General features: G+C 34.9%; 1 protein-coding gene across 2 annotated transcripts in view; it reads right to left on the bottom strand.

Annotated features, from left to right (window-relative positions):
* The window catches only part of LOC139487842 (uncharacterized), a 35375-nt gene extending 24693 nt beyond the window's left edge, over nucleotides 1–10682 (bottom strand). Inside the window, exons 1-3 of one of the 2 annotated variants that reach the window (XM_071273011.1) lie at nucleotides 10463–10682; nucleotides 7951–8155; nucleotides 144–287 (exon numbers count right to left, since the gene is read on the bottom strand). In XM_071273011.1, coding sequence (XP_071129112.1) covers nucleotides 144–287; nucleotides 7951–8129 — 323 coding nt within the window. In that variant the 5' untranslated portion in view covers nucleotides 8130–8155; nucleotides 10463–10682. Of the gene's footprint in view, nucleotides 1–143; nucleotides 288–7950; nucleotides 8156–10458 lie in introns of both variants that reach the window. The other variant, XM_071273002.1, reaches the window with a different exon arrangement.
* Between the last annotated feature and the right edge of the window lie 1789 nt (nucleotides 10683–12471).

The following is a 12471-nucleotide window of genomic DNA, read 5'->3' as shown; positions in this document are numbered from 1 at the left end:
TTTTGGTCAATTTAATTCAAGGAATTTTATGCATAAACACATCTCTTTGCCATAATTAATTTTGTCGCTTTGATCGAATAAAGATAATAAAAAAAACTATCTCTGAACGAAAGAAAACAGACAGAGTATATTTTATAACTTACGGGAATTTTTCTGTGTCTCCGTGATACCCTATACTGCATAAGCCAGCGCGTACTCCGTCATATTCAGCCACAAATATTCGATTATACACTTCCTGAGGTCGACCCTTACTGGTCACTCGAGTGAATTCTATAACCTTTGGAATACTGAAATATTTATAATTGGATTGGAAATTGTAAAGTCGTTGCGTTTTCCGTGAAAATACAAAATATTTGACAAAAACGAAGCTGATTGTTCTGCTTTGCATTTAGGTTTATGGGGTTGATAAAAATAATACTCCTTTTCTAATTGTGAGGTCAACTTGAAATTAATATATAAAAAAACAATGTTTTTAGTTTAAACAACACTAGAACACACCCGCGAAATCGCGGGCATATACAGCTTGTGAACTGTTGTAGGATGAATTTTTGTAAAAGATATTATGTATGGACAATTACATAAAAAGTATTTTCCTTTTTTTAAAGTCCGATATTTGTTTCCTTTCTGTTAAATTCCATTATACTCAAGTGGTATAATCGTAGTTTACATGTAGATAAACGCGAAAAAAAAATTATAGTTGTGGTTCTTGCGATCTAAACACCATGAAATGGAGAACGCTCTGATTAGCTTATCTATTTTTTATTTTAGTTATCTATCATACGAATGGTTGTATTTGTGAGTTTCAAACCGGAAGTCTTATCTATGATTAAAGTCAGTCTGATGATGGAATCATATCCGGACTCCTTTTGGTGTCAGACCACCAATTAAAAATCCCTATCTGTTCAACCAAATTGTGCAATTTTCACAGCTTTCTAAATATTTTACCTTAAGTTTAACTTCATAGAAACCAGGTATATCCTTTATTGTACATGTATCAGCTTTCTACATGACAATGTTCACCATACCTTTAAAGCCTTCTAACAAAATAACTGACCTTCAAACAGAGGTACCCCCAAAAATATACCTGGTTTTCTGGAAATCTAAAATTAGTATACTATGGAGCGCATTAATCCTTAATTTTTAATGCAAACTCATAGACAAGTAAATTTTGGCTCAAAATGATCTAGATATATTTCTCTTTCACCAAAAGTTTCATTCCTGCAAATTTGTTGGTTAGTTTAAGTAAACAAGAACATCAAAAGCACTATTTTGTGTCAGAGTAGGGCTACTTTTACATACGTTTTAAATTGGAGGGAGTAATTGGTGGTCTGACACCAAAATTTTTTGTCGTTTTTCTCCCAAAATAACTCAATCTGAATGATCATAACAATGGATGACAAATGCGACTATGCATGTTACCTATAGGACACAGAGGCATGATGATGGATTTATTGTGGAAGGAAGAGAAGCGACACACAAAATGAGGTCTCCTCGTTTAATAGTATAGATTTTATTCAAATAAATTAAACTGGACTGGGCAACAGGCATAGTGTAATATATATAGGGGGTTGAATCCGCGTTTCCGGAAATACTGTTCAGTCCGTATACGATTTTGTTATATACATGTATGTAATTGTAATCACAGGTACTGTCTCTTTTTCGTTTTGCAAGCGCCATTAAAGGATGTAATTTTATGAGTTCCTAATATTTTGCATTTCGTATCCCCACCCAAGATTATTACATGGCGGAGGACCCAAAATATAATTTCAAAGGACTTTATTTGTGTAAAACTGAACTGAAACCATGTGAACTGACATTTTTTTCCATAATTTTCACTGAAGTGGGAAAAACACGTGGGTGGTCAAATTTTTTTGTGTGCCCGATATACTGAAAATAGACAGTTTTTCATTGACACCATATTATTCCATCTACTTGTGGAACGAGCGCCACGACCACGCTTCTCCAGAAAAATTTCGAACACAGGAAAAAATACTTGAACATCAAATTACAGAAGTGAATAAATATATTTCACAGTAAAATACACTTTTTCATAAAAACTCTCCATTATTTGGTCTTGACTTGGAACGGAACAGAAAACATAGAGAGCGTTCCCAAGCATCATATAATTTAAATTACGCACTTTATATCGATGGAATTCATCCTATACCAGAATTAGCCAGGTTATGGGTTATTAGATAGAAATACTGTTCAGTCCGTATACGATTTTGTTATATACATGTATGTAATTGTAATCACAAGTACTGTCTCTTTTTCGTTTTGCAAGCGCCATTAAAGGATGTAATTTTATGAGTTCCTAATATTTTGCCTCTCGTATCCCCACCTAAGATTATTACAATAGCCTATGTAAGCCCTCTCCACAAAACAAGGTACAATAGGTTACATTCAAACATAGCAACACATACACAAACATAACGACAAACAGAATTAATTTTTTAAAAATACCTTTTAGCTGACTGGAATGATGCTTCAAATAGTTAACTCAGATCAAAAGAATGACTATTTCAAGAATACTTCAAATGTTAACTCAGAAAAATAAGAAAAATAGATGTTTTGAGAGTTAGAAGTTTTAACGAAAGTTCTAACGATTCAGTGTGCACACCCGTAGCCAGGATTCGAGGGCTTTGTACGACCCCCCCCCCCCCCCCTTTTTCTCCCTTTTTTTAGCTCACCTGGCCGAAAGGCCAAGTGAGCTTTTCTCATCACTTGGCGTCCGGCGTCCGTCGTCGTCCTGCGTTAACTTTTACAAAAATCTTCTCCTCTGAAACTACTGGGTCAAATTTAACCTAACTTGGCCACAATCATCATTGGGGTATCTAGTTTAAAAAATGTGTCCGGTGACCCGACCAACCAACCAAGATGGCCGCCATGGCTAAAAATAGAACATAGGGGTAAAATGCAGTTTTTGGCTTATAACTCAAAAACCAAAGCATTTAGAGCAAATCTGACATGGGGTAATATTGTTCATCAGGTCAAGATCTATCTGCCCTGATATATTCAGATGAATTGGATATTTCGTTGTTGGGTTGCTGCCCCTGAAATGGTAATTTTAAGGAAATTTTGCTGTTTTTTGGTTATTACCTTGAATATTATTATAGATAGAGATAAACTGTAAACAGCAATAATGTTCAGCAAAGTAAGATCTACAAATAAGTCAACATGACCAAAATGGTCAGTTGACCACTTTAGGAGTAATTGCCCTTTATAGTCAATTTTTAACCATTTTTCGTAAATCTTAGTAATCTTTTAGAAAAATTTTCTCCTCTGAAACTACTGGGCCAAATTTAACCAAATTTGGCCATAATCATCATTGGGGTATCTAGTTAAAAAAATGTGTCTGGTACCCAGCCCAACCAACCAAGATGGCCGCCATGGCTAAAAATAGAACATAGGTGTAAAATGCAGTTTTTGGCTTATAACTCAAAAACCAAAGCATTTAAAGCAAACCTGACAGGGGTAAATTGTTCATCAGGTCAAGATCTAGCTGCCCTGATATTTTCAGATGAATCGGACATTCTGTTGTTGGGTTGCTGCCCCTGAAATGGTAATTTTAAGGAAATTTTGCTGTTTTTGGTTATTATCTTGAATATTATTACAGATAGAGATAAACTGTAAACATCAATAATGTTCAGCAAAGTAAGATCTACAAATAAGTTAACATGACCAAAATGGTCAGTTGACCACTTTAGGAGTTATTGCCCTTTATAATCAATTTTTAAAAAAATTTCGTAAATCTTAGTAATCTTTTAGAAAAATTTTCTCCTCTGAAACTACTGGGCCAAATTTAAGCAAACTTGGCCATAATCATCATTGGGGTATCTAGTTAAAAAAATGAGTCTTGTGACCCGGCCAACTAACCAAGATGGCCGCCATGGCTAAAAATAGAACATAGGGGTAAAATGCAGTTTTGGGCTTATAACTCAAAAACCAAAGCATTTAGAGCAAATCTGACAGTGGTAAAATTGTTCATCAGGTCAAGATCTATCTGCCCTGATATTTTCAGATGAATCAGACATTCTGTTGTTGGGTTGCTGCCCCTGAAATGGTAATTTTAAGGAATTTTGCTGTTTTTGGTTATTATCTTGAATATTATTATAGATAGAGATAAACTGTAAACAGCAATAATGTTCAGCAAAGTAAGATCTACAAATAAGTCATCATGACCGAAATGGTCAGTTGACCACTTTAGGAGTTATTGCCCTTTATAGTCAATTTTTAACCATTTTTCGTAAATCTTAGTAATCTTTTAGAAAAATCTTCTCCTCTGAAACTACTGAGCCAAATTTAACCAAACTTAGCCATAATCATCATTGGGGTATCTAGTTAAAAAAATGTGTCCGGTAACTCGGCCAACAAACCAAGATGGCCGCCATGGCTAAAAATAGAACATGGGGGGTAAAATGCAGTTTTTGGCTTATAACTCAAAAACCAAAGCATTAAGAGCAAATATGACAGGAAGTAAAATTGTTGATTCAGGTCACGATCTATCTGCCCTGGAATTTTCAGATGAATCAGATAATCGGTTGTTAGGTTGCTGTCCCTGAATTGGTAATTTTGAGGAAATTTTGCTGTTTTTTTGTTATCTTGAATATTATTATAGTTAGAGATAAACTGTAAACAGCAATAATGTACAGCAAAGTAAGAACTAAAAATAAGTCACTATGACCAAAATAGTCAATTGACCCCCCTAAGGAGTTATTGCCCTTCATAGTCAATTTTTAACAATTTTCTTAAAATTTGAAGATTTTCAATAACATTTTCCACAGAAAGTACTGTTATAGATAGAGATAATTGTAAGCAGCAAGAATGTTTAGTAAAGTAAGATCTACAAACACATCACCATCACCAAAACACAATTTTGTCATGAATCCATCTGTGTCCATTGTTTAATATTCACATAGACCAAGGTGAGCGACACAGGCTCTTTAGAGCCTCTAGTTGGTTATTATCTTGAATATTATTATAGATAGAGATAAACTGTAAACAGCAATAATGTTCAGCAAAGTAAGATTTACAAATAAGTCAAATGACTGACATTGTCAGTTGACCCCTTTAGGAGTTATTGCCCTTTATAGTCAATTTTGAACCATTTTTCGTAAATCTTAGTTATCTTTTACAAAAATCTTCTCCTCTGAAACTACTGGGCCAAGTTCATTAAAGATAGAGATAATTGTAAGCAGCAAGAATGTTCAGTAAAGTAAGATTTACAAACACATCACCATCACCAAAACACAATTTTGTCATGAATCCATCTGCGTCCTTTGTTTAATATTCACATAGACCAAGGTGAGCGACACAGGCTCTTTAGAGCCTCTAGTTAAACAAGTAAGCACTGTTAAAGTCGACGTTCTGTTTGAATTGTAACTGTTAAGGTTAAGTATGATTCTATCGACCCCTCCCCCTTTTAGAAGTTCCTGGATACAGGCCTGGTTTGTGATATGAATGAATTGAGCTTTATACTGAAGTTGTACCACACTGCATATTTTGAAGATTTTAAAATAAATTATATCAAATGATACAGATACCAACACTTGTTTCAATTAAATGGGTCTTTACATGCTTCCACCAAATGCACATTCACGGTGTAAAAATTGTGTAAGCGTGAACATGTTGATGATAAAAATCAAATATTTAGATAGAAGTTTTCTGAAAGTTTATCATTTTATAAATGTAAAATATTATCTTTTCTCCTTCACAATTTTTTTAGATAACTTTTGATGTTTGGATTGGTTTGATATTTCCTTTTCCTCTTGATGTTTAGTAAGTTTACATCAATTCATAACTGCACCTTATTAATGCCCGCGTCACACTATCCCGATTTCTATATACGATGGACACCCTAATGCGAAAATTGTAAGTTCGTACGAAGTTGGTCCCGATCTCGTTAAAATACCCAAAAGTGACCGAAGCAAGTACGATGAATAACGAAGTCTATACGAGGGTGCCGAAAGTATATACGATAGCAAAAGATGGACATACGATGGTTAACTGAAGACGGTATTTGAGCTTCATATCTCAGCCGAAGCCTACAAGATGGATCACGAAGGCTACACGATGGATTACGATGATGGCGCGATGACTATGTACGATGTCTAAAAGACGTCGTGTACAGCTTACGATGCATTTACATTATATGCCGAAGGCATCACGCGTTTTAAATTGTTTGATCAATATTGAATATATATTATATTGTACATTTAATTTTTGGTTTAATCATAAGACGGAAGACCGTGGGTATTTCCAGTTACTGAATAATTTGGTCGATTTCTAAAAAAATAGGTTATGTATCAAATATGCGTATTCAATTTACCATTTTCTGTATGTGTCATATACAAATATAGTGTCCATATTTGTCCCCAATATGTTACATACGAGGGGATGCCACGCTCGGCATTGCCTTGTTTGAACTGTAAAATGTGTACACTAGTCTGAATAATCACCCATAATTATGCCCATGTTTACTGATCTATCTTAAAGGTAAGGTAATGGGTTCGTTGATCCCTTTTATTCAAAAAGAGCTCTTTCCAGGAGAATATCATAATAGTATAGACTAAAGGAAGGATGTGGGGAAAGCAACAAATGCGGCAAAATATGACATATAGAAAACAAAATGTTTATGGAGTAAACATTCGTGGGACAACAACTCAGACGATACATAAAAAATCAGAATAATGAAGAAAAAGTTGGTTTCCCTATATACGTGTACCTTCAGTGTTGGTATACGAGGCGCGTTTATGATTTTTATTATGTTATTTGATATGAAAATTTGACAAAAGTAAAAGTAAATCCTGAGCCTGTAATACCTGCTCTTCTTGTTCCATTTGAATTAATAGAAACAACGCTGTCGCCTTTCTTGTTCTCATAGAATCATATAATATGAGGTCCATGTTTTGTGAACGTCTTTCTTAACTGTCGTATTAGACTGACTGCATATCGAGCATGACATTTTAAATGAATTTAAGCGCGAAAATTAACTTACATTTAACTGGATTTATTGCCGTCGTAGTTCCATCTTGTCACCTTCGTACTTTTATTCGATGACATCACGACGGGATTACGAGGTCTTAACGAATCGTGTTGCCATCGTAAGACCTTCGGTTTCGTGATTCATTCGTGTAGACATCGTAATGTCAAAACTGCCCGATGGAAACGATGGAAACACGAATGCAATACGATGTTCAAAGATGCATTCCCGGTGACATTACGATGGTGAGGATGGTGATACGAACTCAATACGAACCATAAACATCGGACGCACCTTCGGGGATTTTTTAACATGTTAAAAAAATTAGAACACTTCCCGAAGTTGTTCCCGAAGGCTAGAAAAAGTGGCCGATGGTTCTACGATGGTTAAAGATGACACTACGAATAGTCCGATCTGGATACGATCAGTCCCGATTTTGAAAATTTCCATAATCGTGTTGCCATCGGCGTAAAAATCGGGACAGTGTGACGCGGGCATTAACAAAAGGCTTTAAGTCAGACAACGTACATGCGCCATGACTATATATACATACATTGTATGTAAAAAAAAATATAACATTAAACATAGTACCACCGGGCTTACTGTTAGGACTTTTCTTGTAATGTACTGATTGAAATATGTTTTTTTTTAAGTCCAGACTAACGAAAACATATATCCCCATTCCTACTCTAATGAAAAAAAAATAGCCACCCTGTTGATGACTTTTTACCTTAAATCATTCGCGATTTCACGAAATCGTATCTCCTTAAACAGGGCCCAATTTGTTTACTACGTTCTATTTGAATGTATAATGTATACGTAGATGCTATATTTGTGAACTTCAAAATTCCCCAAAATATTGAACTTGGTTCACGCAATGAAAATAAAATGTGTGTACTAACAGATCAAAGGGTCCAGTTCAAAAGTTTACATGACTTTTTGTATAATATATTATAAAGAATTTATACCTCGATTCCTTTGTTGCATGTACGACTTTGTCAATGAAAGCTTCTGTTGACAAATGTGCATAAAAGCTGCAGTCTTCATGTGTATCCATCATTTTTCGTATTTTGATTGGACCATGATTGTATAGTACTTCTTCGACAGCCGCTGCGGTATAAAATGGTTGCTGAGTAACGATTGCCATCAGTAATCTTTTTTTTCTTTTTTTGCCTATATCAAATTAAAAGAAAATAGAGAATACCAAATGTAACTTTCATTTCCTTTTAACGCACGACATCATCTACATGTTTATTTACCAAATTAAAATGAATTTAAGTTTCACAAATGTGTTATACTCTCTTTCATTTTAATGTACATTATAATTTATGTGGGGTAACTGTGTGTGTGATGCCCCATAAGTTAACATGTGTATTGTATCCATGGACAATAGAAGGACAATTTAACAATTGATTAACACTCAGACAGTACCAAATATTCGAATTAGTCAGATGTTAGTTTAATCAACCATATTGTGATGTGAAACAATGAAATGAGTCTCAAAATTCCTAAAGAAATTTTACTTTTCCCTGAAACACAATACAACACAGAGACATATTATAGAGTTGTTGGTTCTGTTCGATTCCGGTGTTTGATGGAGGGTTGTTCAATTCTCAATCATACAACATATATTATTTTTAGCTCACCTGACCTGAAGGGCCAAGTGAGCTTTTCTCATCACTTGGCGTCCGTCGTCCGTCGTCGTCGTCGTTAACATTTTACATTTTGATCTTCTTCTAGAGAACCACTGAATGGAATGAAACCAAACATGGCATGAATGTTCCTTATGAGATGCTGACCAAGTGTTGTTACCTGGTAGTCGATCCAGCATCCAAGATGGGTGCCAGCGGGGAACTTAGTTTTACATACTAGGACCCTATGGGAAATGCATTCAAATAACTTCTATTAGAGAACCACTGAATGGAATGAAACGGAACATGACATGAATGTTCCTTATGAGGTGCTGACCAAGTGTTGTTACTTTGTAGCCGATCCATCATCCAAGATCGCCGCCAGCTGGGGACTTTAAATTAGTTTAGCATTGGACCCTATGGGAAATACATACACATGACTTCTTTAGGAGAACTGTTGAATGGAATGAAACCAAACATGGCATGGATGTTCCATATGAGGTGCTGACCCAGTGTTGTTACTTTGTAGCCTATCCATCATCCAAGATGGCCGGCAGCGGGGGACTTAGTTTAACTTAGGACCCTATGGGAAATGCATACAAATGATTTCTTTTAGAGAACCACTGAATGGAATGAAACTTAACATGGCATGAATATACTTTGAAGCCGATCCATCATCCAAGATGGCCGGCAGCGGGGGACTTAGTTTAACATAGGACCCTATGGGAAATGCATACACATGACTTCTTTTAGAGAACAACTGAATGGAATGAAACCAAACATGGCATGACTGTGCCTAATGAGGTGCTGACCAAGTGTTGTTACTTTGTATCCTATCCATCATCCAAGATGGCCGGCAGCGGGGGACTTAGTTTAACTTAGGACCCTATGGGAAATGCATACAAACGACTTCTGCTAGAGAACCACTGAATGGAATGAAACCAAACATAGCATGATTGTTCCTTATGGGGTGCTGACCAAGTGTTGTTACTTTGTAGTCGATCCATCATCCAAGATGGCCACCAGCGGGGGACTTAGTTTAACATAGAACCCTATGGGAAATGCATACACATGTTTTTTTTTTCTAGAGAACCACTGAATGGAATGAAACCAAACATGGCATGAATGTTTCTTATGAGATGCTGACCAAGTGTTGTTACTTTGTAGCGGATTCATCATCCAAGATGGCTGCCAGCAGGGGACTTAGTTTTACGTAGGACCCTATAGGAAATACATACAAATGACTTCTTTTAGAGAACCACTGAATGAAATGAAACAAAACATAGCATGAATGTTCCTAATGAAATGCTGACAAAGTGTTGTTACTTTGTCGCCGATCCATCATCCAAGAAGTCGCTAGTTGGGGACTTAGTTTAATATCAGACCCTATGGTAAATACTTTCAAATTGAACCACTGAATGGAATGAAATCAAACATAGCATAAATGTTTCTTATGAGATGCTGACCAAGTGTTGTTACTTTGTAGCCAATCCATCATCCAAGATGACCGCCAGCGGGGGTTTAGTTTAACATAGAACATATGTGTTGTAATTAATATTGAGAAGACAATAATCCAAACACACGCAATTTTGAAATGACAAAAATAATTTTTATTTGAACATTATGAAAGTACATGCACAAATACTAAGAATATAATATTACTACATATAGTTAAAAAAAAAGTTACCATGATTATTGTATATAGTATCTAAACCGATTGTAAATGGTACAAAAAAAGTCATGTAATTCTATATTTATAACACGATTGTATGATGTGTGACGACCTAGATTTCATGTCCAAGATGAACAGATATTTATACAGATTATCCATTATGATGATGATACTTACAAGTAATTCGTTATGTTCTTGTTCTGTTGTCTTACACTGCTATTTCCACTGACACAGTGTCATGAGTACACCATGTACATAGTTTATAACCTTTTTAATTCTATTTATTCACACACATATACATATTTGCTCAAATACATGTTGCAAAGTTTAATATTGCCACTGTGTATTACACAATAAAGGTATTTAAATATGAAAATACAATGAACTAAATGGTACAGTAAATAAATTGCTGAATGTAAAGTTAAAGGGAGAGCACACATTATATCAAATATCACAATACGGGTGGTTAACTCTGCTATTGATCCTACAATGAGAGATCAATAGTGATGAATTATTTCCCTTAGGAAAGTAAGAATAGAGAATGGAAACAGGGAATGTGTCAATAACAACCCAAACAAAGAACAGAAAACAGCTCAAGATCACCAATGGGTCTTCGCAGTGAGAAATTCCCAAACACGGAGGCTGGCTTTAGCTGGCCCTTTGATGTATACTAGTTCCACGAAACGAAGGCTAGAACTAATTCCGAAACATTCAAATGAACAAAAAAATATTAAAAAAAAACACACAAGACTAACAGACATATATTTATAGTCGTTATGGATAGCTAGTGAGATGAGAAGATGGATTTATGCGTTTTGTTTTTTATATACATTTGTAAATATAAGTAATTTTATTTAGTTTTTAAATCTGTTCATTACCTTTTATCGTTTTCTTTACTCAAATCGTTTGATATCAATAGTTATTTTTCATTTTAAGAATTGGGTGGAGTGCCAATGTATTACCATTTTGAATTTAGCATGGTTTGAATCATTGGAAGCAGCGCATTTCTCACGTTTACGATAACAGAATAAAGGTAATCCCCCATTTGAGAATCTAAAGTATTTTAGAAACATTTTCAAAATCGTTCATCAAAACGATAATATTGGCTAACATCATCCCAAAAAATTAAAATGCAACCAATGACGAGTCGGTTTTTTTTTTTTTTTGAGGTACCAACAATGAAAATTACTGTTATCCCCTTTTCTCTAATTCTATGGAAATATATCCCTTTCCGAACCAATTGTATAAAAAAAAATTAATCAACGTGTGGTTGCTGGTGATGTCAGAAGATGATTGGCTGAGTCAAAGGGTCATAACCTTTCTCAGCTCTCTGAATTGATCAAAATGTTCTAACAGGTGTTTCCAATATACCCTCATTTTCCAGTGGCAGTCCAAATTTCCCCGACCTTCATCCCAGATGGCCTCTTATTATTTCAAGACCTACCTATAGTATTTATTGTGAACTTGTTCTCGTCCTGAATATGCATGAAATATTTGCCACTGGACGTTAAGCAACCAACAATCAATCAATCTAACAGGTGTTAATGAAATTGACAACTTCGTGGAAAGTGGAAGGCACTCGAAGGGGATTTTGGTTTAGAAAACAAGAAAAAATATCTTTTAATCATTAGAGAAACAGATTATTACATAGAGACGCGTGGATTATCGTATTTATCCAATCTCGATAGCTAAATTATAAATTTTAAAGTCCTCGCCGATGCTCGGACTTTAAAATTGATAATTTAACTATCGAGATTGGATAAATCCGATAATCCACTTGTATCAATGTAATAGAATGAATTTCAAAACAGTGTGGCTGTGGCCATTGATTGACACATTAGATTCATCCATTGACTGGGACAATTTAGGTGAACGTTTGTATGTAACGACCACTGTTCACTATGTACTTTTTAAAGACACTTAAACTATGGGGTCACCAAAGGTTCTCAACACCTTAATAAAGTAATTCGAAAAATTAGTCAGAAATAACACGATGTTTTGATTTATATCAATTATATAAATCAAAACATAAAGGTTATTCCTGAATAATTTTTCGAATTATTTTATAATTAAAAGCGTTAAAAGTGTCGATTTGACATACCGTCTGGTTACTATATATTTGCTTTTCGTAATGTATACATTGTTCCGCATTTGATAGTGTTTTTTTCCCATTTTCTTTCCTTCTT

Source organism: Mytilus edulis, chromosome 1 (assembly GCF_963676685.1).
Source record: "Mytilus edulis chromosome 1, xbMytEdul2.2, whole genome shotgun sequence".
In the NCBI taxonomy this organism is placed as follows: domain Eukaryota; kingdom Metazoa; phylum Mollusca; class Bivalvia; order Mytilida; family Mytilidae; genus Mytilus; species Mytilus edulis.
The sequence above is the reverse complement of the archived record's forward strand: the minus strand, read 5'-3'. Positions and strand labels throughout refer to the sequence as shown.